The sequence below is a fragment of the Mchenga conophoros genome, linkage group LG11, assembly GCF_057382185.1.
Source record: "Mchenga conophoros isolate Kocher_MC1m ecotype Shallow Benthic linkage group LG11, M_conophoros_male_GT1.1, whole genome shotgun sequence".
Lineage (NCBI taxonomy): Eukaryota > Metazoa > Chordata > Actinopteri > Cichliformes > Cichlidae > Mchenga > Mchenga conophoros.
Window position 1 is genome coordinate 14,008,093 of NC_140536.1, and position 19,600 is coordinate 14,027,692.

The 19,600-nt window shown below is 42.2% G+C and overlaps 1 protein-coding gene across 1 annotated transcript in view; it reads left to right on the plus strand.

Annotated features, from left to right (window-relative positions):
- LOC146563762 (eukaryotic translation initiation factor 3 subunit H) overlaps nucleotides 1-11,288 on the plus strand; it is a 60,341-nt gene extending 49,053 nt beyond the window's left edge. Inside the window, exons 6-8 of the mRNA XM_085291044.1 lie at nucleotides 5,915-6,035; nucleotides 10,392-10,524; nucleotides 11,002-11,288. Coding sequence (XP_085147170.1) covers nucleotides 5,915-6,035; nucleotides 10,392-10,524; nucleotides 11,002-11,096 — 349 coding nt within the window. The 3' untranslated portion in view covers nucleotides 11,097-11,288. The remainder of the gene's footprint in view (nucleotides 1-5,914; nucleotides 6,036-10,391; nucleotides 10,525-11,001) is intronic.
- Nucleotides 11,289-19,600: the final 8,312 nt, after the last annotated feature.

A 19,600-nucleotide genomic window follows, 5' to 3' on the forward strand; every position in this document is an offset into this window, starting at 1 on the left:
TCTTCTTACCACAGATGATGATGTTGATCGTGGTGATGGATTGTATGAATGTAAATTCATCTATGTAGCCTTTCAACCCCCACAGCCCTCTTGAAATACCCATGTTTGCAGTGTTATTAAAACTAAACTACATTTTGGGCCTTTTACAAGGTCTTCACTCATGTGTAAATTTCCCATTTAGTTCATTACCCCCAGTATCTGTCTGATTAGTGTATTTGGCCTCCTGCCTGGACTCTTTTACTGTTGGAAAAGTGAAAAATATGTAAACATATTTTCTCTGATATTAAATTACCCTGATAAGTTTTCGGTGAGTGAGGGGGAGGGGAGAACTTTTAAGGCTTTGTGTGCTATAGCTGCTGATGCAGGTGAAGAGAAATAACTGGAAATGGGGTCATGAGGCAGGTGTTGACAGAAGTGTCTGTGTGAATGAAATGATCTGCAGAAAAATTTGACCCTTGACACACAAACTTGATCCATCGAGATGGACTATAAGAAGAGGTATTTTTGAACAAAAGCCAATAATAGATCCTTCTCTTAAAAGGAGACGGAACTGAAATAATGATAATGGGCAGGAAGCAGTGAGGGATGGAGAAAGGTATTCAGTCACATAAGGTTTTAAATTTGTGCCAAAGCTAACATTCATCTTTTTCTCTTTTTTTATATAACTGAGACAATGCTGTACGCGTACGTTGGGGAAAAATCTTTTTAGATTTATTTCAAGTCCTCTTTAAAACAAATTATTCCGCTGGCGGCGCAAGCCAGCAATCCACATTGTGCTCGAGTCCATCAGTTAAAAAGACTCCATCAGAATAAAACGCTCATTCTAAGAGTGGAAGTCATTTCCTTGGCAGCTTTGTTAAACAACTCCCCTCTGAACTTTCAGTTTTAGTGAATGTCAGCCAACTTTTGCTCACACAACAATGCAGGTTTGTCCTCTTTTGTCCTGGGCAAATACAACCCTGTGGACACAGGCACTCCTACTGTACACTGTACGGGCCTCCACTGAACTTGACAGAATCGGCGATGGTGCGAAATCCCTAGATAGACTTTGATTTCTAATTCAGTATTGATTGCAAAGCTTGCTGATGCCTCTGAATAATTTAACCCTGTGGAGTTTATGGCCAGACGTTGTGGAGTGTGGGATACATTATTCAGCGTGCAGTTGTAGCAACTTTCTGTAACTGGTAACATTCAGTTTTCGAGTGTTTGGAGAAGACACGGAGCAGTTATGCGGTTTTTCTTGTATGGTCAGGGTTTTGAAAACAGAATATCAAACTGAACATGCTCCAGTGCACTAAACTAGTTATCAGACACACGAGACACTGATGCAGTTGGAAGCTCAAAGCTCAGTAAAGGAAGTCTGTGGACTGGGAGTGAAGTTTTTTTTAGTCTTTGATAAAATAGTCCTTTTAATTTTTACTCGTCAGTTTCTCGTTTTTTCATTTGTTACATAAGCTCTCCAAAAATCTTGCAATTTCACAATCAGGGACAAAAGACATACAAACTGATAAGAAATCCCACTAAATTGCAAGTCACTCTTACTCCCCACGGCACACAGTAAAGCTCACAAACACACACTCAGTCCAGCTCAGGCATTTGACACTTACATAAACGGCAGATGTTTTGAAGGATCCTAGATGGATTCTTTCGCATATATTATTCATGCGCACCACACAAATTAGCCACCATATTGCTGGATGAAATGGTTTTAAATGGGCTCTCGTCAGTGAGAATCAATTCTGACACAGTCAGAGGGACGCAGTAGGGAAGTGTTATGCTGAGAGTTGGTCCTGGGCCATCGGTTTGCATGTTTACAATGGAGGGTTGACAAACTGATCACGCAACAGTCCTCACAGGCAAACATTACTGTACTGGAAATGGTTCAGGCAGTCCAGATTATGGAAATGACTTTGAAGTTAGTGGAAATTTTACGTGTTTTGCATGATGGCTTTAAGTAGTTTGATCTTTCTGAAACCTGTTCAGCTTTTTCTGACTAAAATTCTGAATAAAGGGCAGTATGCAAGCATTTAAGTAGATTATCTAATCGCTTATATTAACGCACGCCTCATGCAGATGCAACAGTATAATACGGATAGTGTCACAGATAGTTAAGGCATGTGAGAATAGCACTATAAATCATTGTCAGCACTGTTCATATAATTATCAGCATGCCTGTGGTTAGTTGCATTAATTTTCTCTCGGTGTGTGCATATTTTCATGTAAATATAATTAAGGTGTTTGCAGTTAATGGAAGGCGATGGTAAACCAAGATGATCACGATGAGTCTTTAGAATGTGCATAAATTTCCAAAATGTATTACTGCTTAACTTTATGCAAATACTTATTGTCCTGTAGTTTCTGTTCTGGTGTGCACTGTAGCCGCAGACCTGATATATTGTTCTGTATGTTGCTCATGCTTTAATATAAAACCTCAAAACGGAGCTTGCATGCAGCAGTGAAACTGTAAATTTTCAAATATGAGAACTACAGTATTTTTAGTGTTGGACTGTAATTTTATGTCATCTGTTGCTTGCAAAGCAGCGCCGTGACAGGAGAAACTTTTCCTCAGTATGCAATTACTCCAGACAAAAATTCAAAACCACTTTATGCACATTTATTGCTTTATGTAAGCCATACAAATTATAGCCCCTCTTTACAAACCGAGTTTACAAAGTGCTTTGGCAAACAAACCAAATAATACTCAGAAGGTAAAATCAGACGGCCAAACATTAGAGCCAGAAGAAATGGATGCAATTAAGTTAAAGCTTTGGTAGAATTAAATTAGCAAGAATAAGGATGCAAAATGCATAACAGATGATGAGAATAAATGATAAATACAAGCGGAAGATTAAAGTCAAAGGAAGCACAAACGACTAAATAAAACAAGGTGGTAGCCAGTAATGGACTGTGAAAGACATCACCTAACAACATCACATAAATGCAAGTTTATAAATATGTTTTTAAGAAGTGAGGAGATTATTATGGATTTTTCAAACCAGGTCTCCTCAGGCAGGTCACGACCAAGAGGGCCTGGCGCAAGCACGGCAACCTTTAGAATAATGTGTTAACTTTTTGAACAACGAAAGGGTATCTAGGACTGCAAATTCAGGTCAACATATGATATGAAATGTACTTCGAGGCCAGAACCAGACTTGCTTTAAGGGCAGTCAGTAAAATAAAAAAAATGTATTATGAACATGTACCGGAATCCATTGGAGCGAAGGCTCGATTGGGGAGATGTTATGTGTGATGATCCCTCTGTTAAAGCCATCAAGAGGCCTTAGCTTCTGCGAATGGTTCGAGGGGTTTTTATGTGCTCACCAAAAATGGCGGAGTTGTATTGCAGACAAGGGGCTGCTATAAAAACATCTCTGTATTAAGAGAGTCACAATTCACAGTACGTGTCACGACAAGCCATTAAGTCTAACTCTCTGCAGATGCCCACCCAGACACGGATCAAGGCAACGGCACAAAACCATTTCTAAATCTTTAAGTGTTGCTTAGAGCGTAGTGACCTCTGTAATTGTGAATACACCAGTACTCCTAATATGACCTGGTGGTTTCAAACTGAGTTACCGAGTCAGCCAGTCCTTGGTCGTAGTGGTGACCAAAACCCAGCAGTCACAACAGCTAGTTTAGAAATCCTTTGGCGAAATGGGAAAGCCTGCTAAAAGGACAGCCCATTCAGCAACCCTCAATTTAGACCTCTGTGCTAGAGTAGGTAGATGGAGACCAACTGAGTAAAAGGCACAAGACAGCCTTGTTGGAGTTGGTCAAACTGCATTTAAAAAAACTCTGAGAAGTTGAAGAAAAAGATTCTCTGACCTGAAAAGTCAAAATCTGAAATAACTGGGCAGGGCTCCAAACAAGTCTAAAAGAAAACACCGGGTATTTTATAAACTGCACAAGTAAAGGGATCAGAATACTCCGACATGACTGAGTGGGTTTCATTTGAACTACAGAAAGCTGAAGAGTTGAATATGAAATAAATATGCACAAATTGTTATGGGAAATGTATGTGGCTCAGGTCAATTATGGTTACAGTGGAGATTGTTTCTGTGGTGTCAGTGCAGATATAGTGAGTTTAAGTGGGTTTAGGCTCAAATTTAAGTTGAGACGGTAATCTCTTTTTCTTGGCTTTCAACAAAATAAACAGATTGTGACGGGCTGAGAGACAAATATTGATTCCTTTAGAAATTGTTAATAAAACTCAGAGCAGAGAGGAATGTAACTAAAACCATTCAAAGCACGCTCCAGTCTTCCCACACACTAACATATTTATACAAACGCACAACAGTTACATCAGCACAAGTATGCACACTGCCAAAACATACACGGTTTTGGCAGTTCTTACGGGTATAGCTGTCATTTAAATAAACACTACGAATCTGTTTTCCCACAGTACATACTGCATTATGTAGCACCCAAACATTCGTAAATGAAACAATACAACTCCACAGAGGGAAGTACAAGAGGGATACAACTTGAAGTAGAGCTCTGCAGTCTTGTGAAGGTTGAACTTAAGCGGTAGCAAGACATCCTGTTAAAAATGGAGCTCATGGGACGAGAGGGAAGTGGAATGCTGGTGGCGCTCTGTTTTGAGTCTTGTCAGCATGGCAGCATTGGAAAAACATGAAGGATGTGACGACATCACAGAAATGTGTAGGAGAGGGGCATGAAGTAAGGTCCACAGGACCTGTACCAAGTACTGACCAAACCTGGGATCACAGGTGACTTTCAGGTCATGGGTCTCAAGAGCAACAAATTTAGTAGGCGGTGAAAGGTCAAAGATTAAGTCTGGATGGATACAAAGACCTTGACTTCTCAAAGCTTGGAAAGTTTTAGATTCATAGTGGTCAATTCTAGATGGGAATAGTGTAGTTATGCTGCAATAGGCCTAGGCTGCTGGGAGCTTCCAGTGATACAATGAGTGTTACTTCTTCGCCTACCTTTTTTCACTCTGTGTTTATAAATCACTGCATTTAATCATTAGTGAAGCTCTGCCTCTCTTCCACAGTGTGTCTTTTGTCCTGTCTTCCTCTCCTCACCTGATGCCTGCCTCTCCCTTAACCTGGTTCTGTCAAAGGTTTCTTCCTGTTAAAAGGGAGTTTTTCCTTCCCACTGCTGCTAAATGCCTGCTCATAGGTCTTTACTTTACAATATGAAGCGCCTCGAGGTAACTGCTGTTTTGATTTGGCACTGTATAAATTGAATAGAATTGAATTGCATTGGATCTCAGCTCAGGAGGCTGCTCAGGTCATCCACAGGGGAACATTTCCTTGGCTCCACCTGTCAAAGTGTACCGGAGCAAGACACTGGAACAGCAAATTCCTCCTAAGGCCAAATGAAGCAACAAGTCTTTCACCCAGTCAGTCATAACTTAGCCCAACTTGATAGTTTTGTCAGTGGCACTGTCTTATTTGAAGTGTTCTTCTTGCAATGAGCAGGTGTCAAACACAAAGCTAGTAAGGAGCAGGAGCTAAATTCTCTAGCATATCTGTACAGCTCATAACAATAAAGGCGATGTTGCATATCACATTACATTTAGAAGGAGCAGCAATAATGAGGAGCCTATTATGTGTGAGATATGTGTAAACTTACTGAAGAGCCGTCTCCTCGTACTTGCAGTTTGTCAGTCCTGTGATTCTCCACACCAACCAAGCCAGTTAAACACGCCAGTGCCAGTATACTGATGCTTTCTGAGGTCTTTCCCTTTGTTTTGTTTTGAGCCTTCATACTTATCGCACATAACTAAGAGGTTACAACTAAAAGTTGAAATTAAATATGGATTAGTGTGAGCTGTTAATTTAAAGAGATTTTTTTGTAAAAAGGTAAAAACATTTCACTGAGGTTCACAAGTGCTGTTGACAGTACAAAAACCTGTTTGAGTGACACACTGTCAATTTTGTTCCAGCAACCACTTGGAGAAGAGCCTTCAGCTCCTGATGGACAGAGTGGATGACATGAGCCAAGACATTGTCAAATATAACACCTACAGCCGCAACCTGAGCAAGCAGCAGCAGCAGAAGCACCAGGTAACTCTTGAATGCATGAATGCACCGTGATACACACACACACACACACACACACACACACACACACACACACACACACACACACACACACACACACACACACACACAGAGAAACAGATGCACCTACAGCCACAGTCTCAGCAGGAAAACAGCAGGTAGATTTCTGTCATCATGGGCACAACCAATTGCAGCTATAATCACAGCAGGCAAGCAGCAAAAGCACCAGGTATCAAACACACCCCCACACACGCACATGTAGGAATATGGTCCTGTAGGCTTATACGTGTACATACTGAGGAGTCAAAGCAGGAACTACAATGTAAAAATGTTAAATACGTGTCCTAGGTTCTGAGGAGGGATCAAGCAAGAAACGCTACCATATTCATGCTAAGTCGGCTCAAAATAATTTTGATTGAAAGCGCAGGATCTTCCGGTTGGATCTGGTAAAGTTCAGTTGTGTTGCTGAGTGTGATTTTGAGTCATGTTCACGCTGACTTTCATCCCTGTGTGAAAAAACACAGCAGATTCTCGTGCACGTGATGCAGCTGTCATTGTAGAGGTTCAGACACAGAAAGCAGGGGGACAAAAAGATGAAGAATAAAAGATGAAACTCGTGTCACAAGTAGATTCAAGCAGAGGCACCGAGATCAGTTTGAAAGTGATTTCTCTTGTCTTGAGTTTGCACCAATTAGAGAATGACTAATGTTAATTTTGCAATATCTGTCATAGTGTTATCATCAGTCACCTCATTTCAGTTACTGCTGTAGATCAGCAGATTTTCAATTTCAGGCACCGTCATCCTCATCCTCCTCCTGTCAAGGAAGAGGTAATGTCCTTACTCACTGTAATACAGTCACAGCAATATTTCTCTTTAGGTACTTAAGAAAAGCAGGTTCAGAGGTTATGGAAAGCTGATACATATAAAGCGAAAGCTGGCATTAGTAAACTGAGCCTTTCATCTGAAGTGAAAATCCTCTGTTTATATTTGTTGTCTGTAACAGCGAGACACATCACGAACTCAGACTTCATTTAAAAGCGTTTTGCAAAACACAAGCGCACTGTGACAAATGTACTGTGTGTGTAAAGGCTCACAGATGCACACACCACCTCCAAGCACAAACTGGAGGCACGAAGCAAACCAGAACGAAACGCACTTGCACACAGACACACACAGAGTGAGCCTCATACCATCTGCAGCTACAACCTCGTCCAGATGCATCATAAACATCCGGCAAAACATGCTATTGCTAACAGTCAGCGACTCTCACGGGCGCGCTGCTTGGGAAAGTGGAAGAGCGGAGGCACAGGTGACTCACTAATGTGCGCGCAAACGTACACCCACGGTAAAACCGGTCGCGCTATTTTGTCATTATTTTCAGCAAGTGGAAATGAGAAAATGTCTGAGGTATTAATGGCGATTGGGGCTGACTCATCAGCATCTTGGCCGACAGAAGAAAAAGCCAGAGCCAAGTTCACAGTCATTAGGCAGACCTCACAACAATCGTGCATCGGTGACCACAGCTCGTCCTCAGTACGCACACAACGAAAACGCACTCCTAGATTTATCCCCACGTATCCCCGGGCTATTCACCCACACTGCAGCCATTATGATCCATCATCCTCCCCACACTGACCTCCCCATCATCTCCAGCTCCCCGAAGCCCTGTACACCCCTATACCCAGACTCTCGTCATACACAATATCACACAGATGGGGCCTTTAATGGTGTCACCTTTTTTCACGTTTCACATGAGTCTCGACAATGAACAAATAACGCACAGAGAAGGAGAAAGCGCGCCGCTGTTAAAACCTTTCAGACATCTGCAGTATTTGCTCCATGTAATCTCGTGCTATTGACCCTGCTGCTTCCCGGACAAATGGAACCTTATTAATCATCATAGAAAGTTGTAAAAAGGCGTTCTGCTGAGAGGGCTCCATTTTTCATTTATAGCCCTCTGAATTCAGTAAATATCAGGTTCCCAGGAACAGTCTGCAGCCAAGTTAGTCTTTGTAACAGGAAATGTACATCTCACTTCTTTCAATTCATTCATTTTCTCTTTTTTCCCTACATCTGTTGAAAGCGAGGCGCACTTTTAAAGGAGGTTAGGTATGGCGCAGTGTGGTAATCATATGAACTGAGGAATTGTCATTTATGGTTAACGATAGAAACGAAAGGGCTCCGATTAAAAGGTTTAACGTTATGTTATAGCCATGTAATGATTTTGTAAAAATTTAACAGAAAGCAAACACATTCAGCTAAATTTAAGAGAGACTGCATTTGGAAGCAAAATATGCTCAAAATGAAAATGAAGCCCATTGGGGCTTAGGGGGGCGTCTTTGGTAAAAATGACCTTTGACCTCTCGGTTAGGTTGGCGAAAGTCAGATGAGACCAGATAAAGCGCATGGTGAAGCAACAGTAATGAGACGTGGAGGTTGATGGAGCCCACTGGAAATGCAGAGCATGTAAAAGCATGCCAGAATAATTTATTTATTTTTATATATATTTAAAAAAAAAAAACCCTCAAAGATGGACCTTAGCTGACGGGACGAGAAGATAATTAGGCCTAAGCTGAAGAGAACGAGAGCACTGACACAAGCAGAAAGACGATTCTCAGCTAACAAGCCACAATATTCTCCGGAGAACAACTGTAAATTCATTGAAGGTCAATCCAAAATTCATTTACATGCTTCAAAGATTAATTTGTGGACATAATTAAGAGTCCCATTTCACCACATGGAGCAACAGTAAAATATTCTGTACGCTGCCAGACTCCAAATATTAAATTATTATATTCGATCTCCGTGGGTAAATAAAAACCAATTCCTTAATTGTGTTTAAGAGCATCTATTTTGCACACACAAACATTGTGCTCTGGAAATGAGCTCGCCTCATGATATTCATTGTCAGACATATTTTCTGACAAACTCGGCACTCGTGGCAGGAAAAGAAGCCATCATATCTACTGAGAGCATAATGTGGTTTATAATAAGTAGAATTTGATCCTGGTCTGTGCGGACCTCTACTTATTATACCAAAAATGAAAATATTGGGCTGTCATAATGAAGCTTTACTCAGGAAAGCAGCACAATGCCAGAAAGGCATGTTCCCCAGCTGGGAGCACAGTGGTTCCAGCAGTTTTGCTGTAGTGGTGCTTTGGAAAGCTTGTGAAGGTTGAGGGTAAAATGACTATAGGAAAAATAAAATTCAGAGAAATCTGTCTGTAGGCTGTAAAAGAACTGCTGGGATAGGATTATTTTCTACCAAGACATCAAGCTCAAACATGAAGTCAAAGATACACAGTAGTCTAGACCCCATTTCAGTTCAGGCTTTGTAGTAGGACGGCTGTTCCCACACACATCACATAGAACTTGACAGAGATTGAGCAGTTTGTACAGAAAAACTGGGTGGTTGGGGGCGTGGCAGTCAAAGGTGCTTCTATTTTGCTGACTTAGCAAGGGTTGCTTGTTCTTGTGCCACACTTTTTTTTTTCTTGGTAGGAAAAATTACTTTTTAAGGCATTGTATATCTATATGGAATACTGAGTAAGTTGGAGCATAAGAAAAAAAGAGTTGTTTCTAGAATTTCATACAATTATGCATTAGCATTTTGATTACACAGTCATGCTGCGGTGCAGTGGCAGAGAAGTTTTATTTAAACAAATAGTTATATTTTTCATTTTCATATTCATATTGTTTATCTTAGCAATTTTTTCAGCTTCAATCAACCATACAGGTGCGTTGTGGGATGTGGTTGAAGTCACTGCTCCCACTCACTTTTTATTCCTTTCCTTGACACAACCACTTCTTCCACCTGTGTGTCTGTCTCTCTCTCCTCCATCTTGCCAAATTAAGAAGGCTTTTAGGATCTCCAGAGACCCAGCACCTCACTGATTTACCGACTGTCAGCCCCCGACAAATCACTCCATCCCTGTCAGCACTTATAACTCTTCTGTTACTCTCTGTCTCTTACATCTCATCTCTCATCACTATGTTTCTCTACATCTCACTCACCTCTTACTGTTTGCATCGTCTCCCTTACTTTGTGCTCTCCTCTTTTATTTCTGTCTCTGTGTTACTTTGCATTTTCCTTGTTCTCACTTCACTTGTTTTTTCTTTAACTTTTGCTACTCCCACTCCTCCTCTTTCTCTGTTTCCCCTCTCTTTATGTTCTCATCCTGTCCTCGTCATCTCCGGCCCATCCCGTTCTCCCTTTCTGTCCACTTTTTTGATTTCTTCCCTCAATTCCCAACCCACTTTTTCCATTCGCAATCTATCTTTTATTTTCATCCTCTCCTCTCCCGTGTCTGCCGTCACTAATGCCACGCCTCTCTGTCTCTGCATCGCTCCCTCCACAGTACCTCCAGAGGCGGCAGCAAGAGAACGCCCAGCGCCAGAGCAGAGGGGAGCCCCCGCTGCCTGAAGAGGACATCAGCAAACTATTCAAGCCCCCCCAGCCGCCACCACGCATGGACACGCTGCTCATTGCAGGTATGCACGCAAACACACACTCACACATCCTCCGAGTATAGTCATGACTCTCCATGACCACTGTAGAGCTCCCTCTCCACCCCCCTCACCCCTCCCTCCAAACTCCATCAGCCGCCTCTGCTCCCCTCACAGGAGCTCAGGTTCTGTTTTGTAATTATCTCCGCCATTATCTCGAAATTACATTAATTTAAAGTTTATTGACTCAATCTCCATCTCGACCGCCCCTTTTCCCCGCCGCCGTCTCACGCTGTTCAGCTCTCCTCCGCCTCCCGACAACATTCTGATCCTTCCGTTTACTCCGACTCCACACTAATTCACTGTTTTGCTGTGCTGCTGTTTTCTCTCCCACCCCCGCCTGGTTGCGTGCACCGTCTGTGTACATGTGTGTGCGTGCGTGTTTGTCTGTACGTTTCTGTGGGCGCGTGTTTGTGTCTTTTGTATGGGGGCGTGTGGATGCATGTGGTTACACTCCAACAGGGCAAATTAACAACTACTGCCAGAATGTGAAGGAATTCACCTCGCAGAACCTCGGGAAGCTGTTCATGGCAGAGGCTCTCCAAGGCCACAACTAGAGGAGAGACAGAAGGAGCAAGAGAGATGCAAACCCACCTTAATGATGCCCACAGGAGCAGCCTTCATTTTCATTTTTTTTTTTTTTTCCTCTGAATTTATTTGTTGTTGTTTTTTATGTCTAGAACCACCCCAGACACAGAATTAACTTTGAACACTTGGTTTTGATTTAAATAAAAACTCTTGCATCTCAACATCTTCTCCGTCTCCTTCGTCTGTTATCGCAGTCGAGCTGTCTTTTGTTTTTGATGGAAATTGCAATTTCAGTTTCACTGTACAAAGATGATTGGTTTTTGTACAGAATGTTTTTGTGCAGACTATTAATATGTGAGAACGGAGCTCTGCTTGAAAGTACAAACTAATTCCGCAGTACTTTGAGTTGTTTTTGCCACATGCTTTTCATCCGCAGTTCAAACATTAAGCAGGTGGAACCAATTATCAGTGGGTTCGCCTCGTGTTGGCGCACGTGGTGGGAAAACGACATTTTTTCATGTAAACAGAACTGCAACAGAAATATCAGTGAAAGCTGAGCGTTAAATGAAATGCCAGTTACATGACTTGCCCTCCCAACCCTCCTCTTTCTCACCGCACTCACAAAAAGTAGACATTTGTTTTCCTAAAGTGAAATTACACAACGCGCCATGCTCTGCCTTTCTTCTACAATGACTGCAATTAGCATGAGTTTATTTTTAGAAATCCCACAAGTGAAATCGGGCTTGTAGCAAAGATTATTTTGCTTGTTGAGTTTTCAGGGCAGCACTGCAGGTGTGCCAAATGACAAGGCTGAGAATCTGTCATATATGCTGGGTGACATTCTGTATTTGATGATGAGTGTTGCCAAAGAAAAAACAAATGATTTGATTAGAGAAATTACCAACAAGGGAAAAAGTTCAGTGGTTTTGAATTTTATTCAGGAAAAAATAAAAGTTGATAAATCAGTTATGTTTCTGATTGTTGGGTCTTAAAAGAACTTACTTTATAATCCACAGTGTTAAAGAAGACTTTTCTTATTTCTTGTCATGCACACTGAATAAATAAATGTTAATATCAATCAGCCAGCACATATTACACACTGTGCAAAACATGAGAACTTCCACATCTACATAACAAATAGTGACCTAACAAGTTCAGGCTGATGCAATGCTTATAAATATACATATCGATATGTATGTCTGGTGTATATTCTTATGATTAAAACCTTCCAAGCAGAAATAGAAATAATATCAACAAAGCTAAGCAACGGTCACATGTAACCCTCAAGGATAAATTTGTGCCCATTCTTTTGATACATGTTGCAGTGGTGACTGCTCATATTACCCTGAGCTAAAGTTGATGATCAGGCTTCATTCTGCTCTAAACAATATGTTTCAGTTTTTTATTTCTACCCCTGGCTCTGTGTGATGTCATTGAGAGCAGACGGTCCTAATTTGGTCATCTCAGGCATGCAGCTCTGCCTGTAGGCACAAAGCCCCACCCACCTGCTGGCCTGACCTTCTGTTTAGGAGGTGTGTCCAATCAGATGAAAGGAAGTGTAAGTGCAGTAAGGACTACACAAAGGCACAAGATGAGATACTGCAAGATTATTTTGAACTGTGAATCATGCAAAGCTACCCTGGAAATAAGAGTAATCAGTTCCCTTTAAGTTGACTGTCACATTAAAAAAAACAATTCCAACCCCTATTCCTTTTTTTGGTGCTTTTTTTAAAAAGCTTTATCCATCCATTGATCTTATCATGGAAACAGAGCAACATTTTCCTGACCAGCATTTTCAAGACCTGGTCAATAATTACTGAACTCAGGCAGAGGGATTGGAGTTCTTCGTGTGACCACTGAGGCAAAAGGAAATCGATGATCTTATTGAACCTACCTGACCACATCATACAAAGCACATACTCGTTGCTGCCCTCTGGGCATCACTTCGCTGTACCTGATTATAAACTCTATTCCTAGTTACTTGTTTCAACAGGATAAACCACTTGGTATCAATACTGCTTTCCATCGAGTCCTTAGTTTGGGGGGGAGAAAAGTTAATTAAAATGGAGTCTTACAGCCAGGCTGGCAGGTCTGTGAGGCAATATCTATTGAGATTAAGGTAAGGTCACTAAGATGACATTTCAGCCATATTCTTACCTACACACATCCTAAACAGGTATATTGTTTAGGTCATAGGTGTCAAACTCTGGCCCGCGGGCCAAATTTGGCCCGCAGCCTAATTACATTTGGCCCGCGAAGCCATACCAAATTACTATTAGAGCTGGCCTACTGGTATTATACAGCTAATATATATATTGTTTAGTATTAAGCTTTGCTTGTTCCATATTCAGTTTTTCAGCAAAACATGTTTGAGTCCATAAGAAAAGATTCATTCTTATATCTGGAGGAATAAATATATTTCAATAAATATTAACGTTAGCCCGCGACTTTGTTCTAGTTTTGAATTTTGGCCCACTGTGTATTTGAGTTTGACACCCCTGGTTTAGGTTGTTTGCCACCAAACTGTCAATGATGACGAATTAATAAATATATTGTGCACACAGTACAGTGAAGGCGACAGTTATGGTGACTTTTGCAGCTTTTAATACATTAGACATCTGGGCAAATACTAAATTCCAGTTGGTTTTAGTTTGGTGATCGAGGTGTGCTTGTTGACACGCGAGGCATCCTCCTCCACCTGCTTCAAAAGACACCGCGCTTACCTACGTGGTGCATTCACGACAGCACTGTAAATCCGGCCTCCCGAACTAACTCGCCTCAGTTTTCACGAGACAGGAACATATTTAGGGGGGGGCAGGCTTTCCTCTACTCTTCAGCCATTAAGAAGGTTTCATCCTTAGCCAAAACCTCACTTATAGGTTGACGGCGCATCCAGCATGTCTGTCGGCATCTAAAGTCCCGTGAAGTGTCCTCGAGTTAAACTCAGAAACCTTAACATCTGCTAAATCCCTCTGCGTGAGAGCGTCAGCTAAACGCCTCAAATGTAACTGTAAGCTGTTTCTGGTGTTGATCCTCTGCAGAGGTGTCACATTATCTCGGTACTTACTTGTGAAGTCATAAAAAGCGCAGCTCATTTGTGGAGCTTGTCGCCGGTGTCCACTCCACCCCAGCAACAGGGACGCTGAATGATTGGCTCTTCTTGCTTCATGTAATAAAGAGACTTGTCAGCGTGCGGTTCAGTGTATCATAATGACGCTGCGGCTCTATCTGCCTGCGCTCTCTGTTGTTCTTCCTCGACCTGTGGTTAAACAGCATCATCTAATTCAGCGGATGATGTTATTAAACTTGTCATCAGCCTCGCCTGGTCGAGTAATAACTTGTAGTGCTCCTGCTTGTCATCCGCACAGTGTCATTAACAATAATTACAAGTCAACCAACGTAATAAACGCTTATTGGAACAGCGACACTCGAGCCGGAAATGATTTCTTCCCCAAATCATAACATGTTTCCCTGACATGCAGGCAGGATGGGGAAATATTAATTCATAACAGAAGGCTCAGTTGATATTTATTAATTAAGGTATCTGCCACTTTGACAGGCACAGCTGTGCTTGTGATTGATGTGTCCTGTGATGTGCGGCATTTCTTCCTAGCAGGTATTGATTGGATTTTTGAAGCGGTGTCTCCTGAATCTGCATCGTTTGTAATTCTGAAGCTTCCCCTGTTGGGTGACGTTGTCCTTGAGGGGCTGACTGGCCGGGGGAGGGTGGGGGCAACCTCCTGTGTCCCCAAACCCTGAGGTGTGTGAGCAAATGATAAAACTTGAAAATGCCCTCAACAGATCCATTCGGATCGTGTGGCATCGCTGACCCCTGCAGAGTGCAAAGGCAGTGACAGAGGTTCAGATGGTATTTAAAGTGACAGTGTTTTGATTGTAGTGGAAAACAGTTTGGACTAAATCATGTAGTCACGGCAGGGCTCAAGGGCAATAGAGTGGAAGTGCAGGAGAGCCAAACTGGTGATGTGCTTCTACGTTACTCCACAGCAATATAAATCATTATAATCATTAACGGCCGGCTGAGTTGATAAGCCAATATGGGTGCTAAAATATGTACTCTTTTAAGAGTTAACAGGGCATGACGGGGTCACATTCAAAGCCAAATGATGTGTTCCTGGAACTAACTTGTTTGTCAGTAACCCTTTAGTACATGAACTCAATAAATTGTGTTTAACACACTGTAAGCCTTTAGCACGTTTTAAAACCGGAACCCTTGACCTCTACAGTGATTTGAGATGGTGCCTCTGCTATGCTGTGGGGGCTTTTTGCCTCTATGGCTTTGATCCACTAGTCTTTTTAGAAGGAAATGTCATTGCACATCAATACAGATTCTGAATGATCACTGATATCATATGATGAAACATTTTTGTTTTCTGCCTGTCCCGTTTGGTTCTTTTGCCATCAGAATTATTGTCTAAAGGCGAGGAAAGATGCCCAATGGATTTACTTTACCAAATTGACCATCCCAGCCTTGCTGTAATGGTCTATTTGATTCATCTTTTGTTTATTTTATTTATTTATTTATTTATTTATTTATTTATTTATTTTCACTTGCTAGATACGGGACAGACTTGAATGAGGAAAAGAAAAGGGAGAAAGGAAGAGGGGGGGGAAACAGTGGAGAAGAGGGACGGGGATAAAGGGCAAAAAACCCCCCCCAAAAACCAACTAAATAAGCAGACAAAAAACCAAAAAAACCAAAAAAAAATGCATATATCAATCACCTGGATCACCTGTTGAGAAAGAAAAAAGCAGAAGAAAACGAGAGCAATACAATAAACAACATCACGATGATATATGGGAATATAACAGTAAATACTAAATATCAAACATTATTGTGCAGCACGTAAGATCGACAGCGTACAGTGTGCTTTGAGGTAGGAGTCAAAAAGGGTGTCGTTTGTGTGTGTGAGCACCCGTGTGTACACCTGTGAGCATGGACGCGCTTGTTTTTAAAAGGTTCCTTCATGTAATGATCTGCTAGATGGTGTGGGGGGCCACAGCCCCGTCCTCCAGGGCATGAAGCAGGTATGGAGGAGATCAAGACTCCAGACATCCAGAGGCCCTCAGAACACAAGAGACCAAGGAAGACCAACAGAGGGGCAGCCGCGCCACTGTCCCAGAAAGAGCTGAGGAGTCCCAGATGAGGGCTCACTCAGCAGCCGCGGAGCAGAAGCCAGGGGGAGTTGCAGTGACGCGCCCATGAGCTCCGCCGGCAGCCAGCTGTGCCAGAGTGAGCGAGCCCCAGGCCGAGAGGCCGAGGGCACCCCACCCCCGAAGTGGCCCGAGTGAGCTCCAGGCCCCGATAAGCAGGCACCAAGGAGTGAGCCGGTGTGTACCCGGGCACCCACACAAAGAACCACCAACGCACCGATGTCTGAGGGCATCTGCCACCGGCAGGGGAAGTGGTGGGGGTGATAGGGCTCCATACCTTGGAGGGCCTGAGATGACCCCAGAGAGGTGGCGTCTGATACCCAACCTGACATATAGACACAGACATACAGGCACACACAGATACAAACATCCATTCCCACCCTCAAGCTCTCATATGCAATTACTCAACACTCAACCAACGTGGAGACAGACATAGAGAGACACTGTACACACGATCACACTCCCCAAGCGTACTCTAAGAACCGGGTCTAGGTACCCTTGCCCCTGGAGGGGGAAACTGCACCCAGACCCAGGTGGTGTTACCCTTTTTCCCTGCGGTGGCGAGAAGCAGACCGCCCCGACTCCGCAGCAGCAGGGAGGCCCCACACTCCAGACCCCAGTCGGATGGCCAACTCCTCCTCCCGGCCCCCCGCTCCAGCAGGTCGCAGAGAACGGGGGTGTGAGAAGACTCCAAAACACGTCTCTCCTAATGTCAGAGATGCCAATGCTTCCATCCATTAACCATACGGGGTCACTGAGTGATAAGTTGAGCATGAAAATGATGTGAAGCACATTTTGCAGCCACCAAATTGCAGTGTAACTAATTACCTATGATAAATATTGAACGAATATGTCTCTCCGCCACTAAAAAACACACAAGGAGGGAATATCTCTTAAAAGAATACAGCTTACAGAGACTCGTCTGGTGGAATGTGGAGGCCATACACAGGAAAACCTTTATAAATGTTTTTAAAACTCAAAGAGACAAGACTCAATCTTGGAAACTTTTATTTGATATTTGTAACAGCTTTCCACTATATCCTGTGGCTGTTCTTGCTGCATTAATAATGTGCGAGATGAAAGTGCATTATGAGGTAAATATCCTCATTAAAGGCTGGATTCCAGTTGTAAACAGGTAACAGGTGTGCTACACCCTGGACAGATCACTGGTCTATCACAGAACCAACACAGTGATGCAGACAATCATCCAATCTCACACAACACCAGATGTTTATGGCAGAGGTGGGACCAAGTCATTGTTTTGCAAGTCTCAAGTAAGTCTCAAGTCTTTATCCTCAAGTCTCAAGTCAAGTCTCAAGTAATGTCAGGCAAGTCAGAGTCGAGTCTCAAGTCACTGGTGTAAAAGTCCGAGTCAAGTCACAAGTCTGAAACTTTGAATTTCAAGTCCTTTCGAGTCTTTAAAAAAAAAAAAATGAAAAAATAATGTTGCAGTTATGCTAAATGTAAATATTAGACCATGCAATTTTAAATCTGTGTTTTTCTCAACACATACAAAATAGTGAACTTAGAAAATATACACAAATTGTGAAATTGCACCTCTTTAAAATGCAGCTCAATTAAACCTAGCTCCAAGAATAATTTTCACCGACAGTTCTGAGATAAGCTGCATGTTATTCTTGGATGCGGTTGTAGGACCGGCTTTAAAATCGCATGACAAAAATATCATACACATTAAAAAAAAACTGTATCACCAACGTAGCCTGGACAACATTTGCTAGTTAGATGAAGTCAGCTATCTCATTGTAGCATATTTATATGCATATTTATAATTATACGGTTCTTGGAGTGAGTGCATACACTCATGAAGTTTAGTAACTTCAGGTCACTGCAACAAGTCCAGGTACAGTTTACCGACGGATGGGTGCAGGACCTTGAAATGCACCGTGTAGAACGAAAGACCATCGTACGTATCATAAGTTTACCAGTCTCACAAATCGTCGTCATAAATACACATTCGTTAACCGTTTATTAATAGGACCTTTGAGCTCAACGGTAATTAATTAGTAGTGGAAATAATTTCTGGTACCCATCACAGAAATGTAGCAGTGACAATAAGACTGTATGCTGTAATCGTACTGGACAATTAGTGATACAAAACAACTGTTTTATCCTGTGAATAAAAGTATATGTTTTTGTCAATGTACCATAATAACAGAAGCGAAACACAATATTGTGTCAGGACAATTCACTATTTATGCACAATAAATAAAGGAGCATAGCGCGACAATTTCTGTTCAGCGCCAGACTTGCTTGTAACCTATATCACCAATTATGTTATGAAAAATGACGTATTAACTACTAAAAAACACTGACCTTCGTGTAAATGCTTGGAGCAGACTAACCTGTGAGCTGGAGGGTTCTGGGACGTTATATTTGGTCTTTGAATGGCTGCAATCCAGTCGCCTCTTTGTTACTTCGGAAACATGGCTCGAACAATTTCTCTTCAACGACATAATCCGATAACAACCGATCTCTTTACCCGTCGGCTTCCCGTGGCTGTCATGCGACCGGCTATTGCAGTTAATAATACAACAGCTTCTTGACATTTTTGTGTTTCTTTTTATCGCTGTGTGACTGATTTTAATTGAAAGCCTGCGTGCGCTAGTACCGCTTGCCACGAGTTCCCAGAATCCTTTGCGGTTCTACCCGTGAATGACGTCACATTTTCAATCTCTATATAATATGTATGTTAAATTTTATATTTGGGGTAAAATATCAAGTCTTTTCAAGTAAACCGGTTCAAGTCCAATTCAAGTCCCAAGTCATTGGTGTAAAAGTCCAAGTCAAGTCACAAGTCTTACAACATTTTTTCAAGTCAAGTCTAAAGTCATAAAATTAATGACTCGAGTCTGACTCGAGTCCAAGTCATGTGACTCGAGTCCACACCTCTGGTTTATGGACTGTGGGAGGAAGCTGGCGGACCTGAAGAGAAGCCACACAAGCATGGATCAACCATGCAGACTCCACAAAAAGTCCCCAGCCAGCCAGTAGATTCGAACCCAGGACCTTTCTGGGGTAAATGTCTAACTAAGTAGTTCACAACCAAAGACAAAAACACTACAATAAAACGTTCCCAGTTACAATATTTGATGCATGAAATTTAAGGGGGAAAGTTCAGCTTGCAGTGAAGACAAAACACAAAGTCCATGATCATGGTTACCTGCCCCACAGGTCAGCTACACTCTCTGGTGTGCTCACAACTTCAGTAGGTATCAGCAGTTGTCCTCCTACACCCACTACCTAGTGCAGAGTAAGCCAGCTCTGCCTTCACCTTAAAGCATGTAGGCCCTGGTCTGCACAGAGGAAGAGCATGCAACGCGTTTTTAATCTAAACCACCTT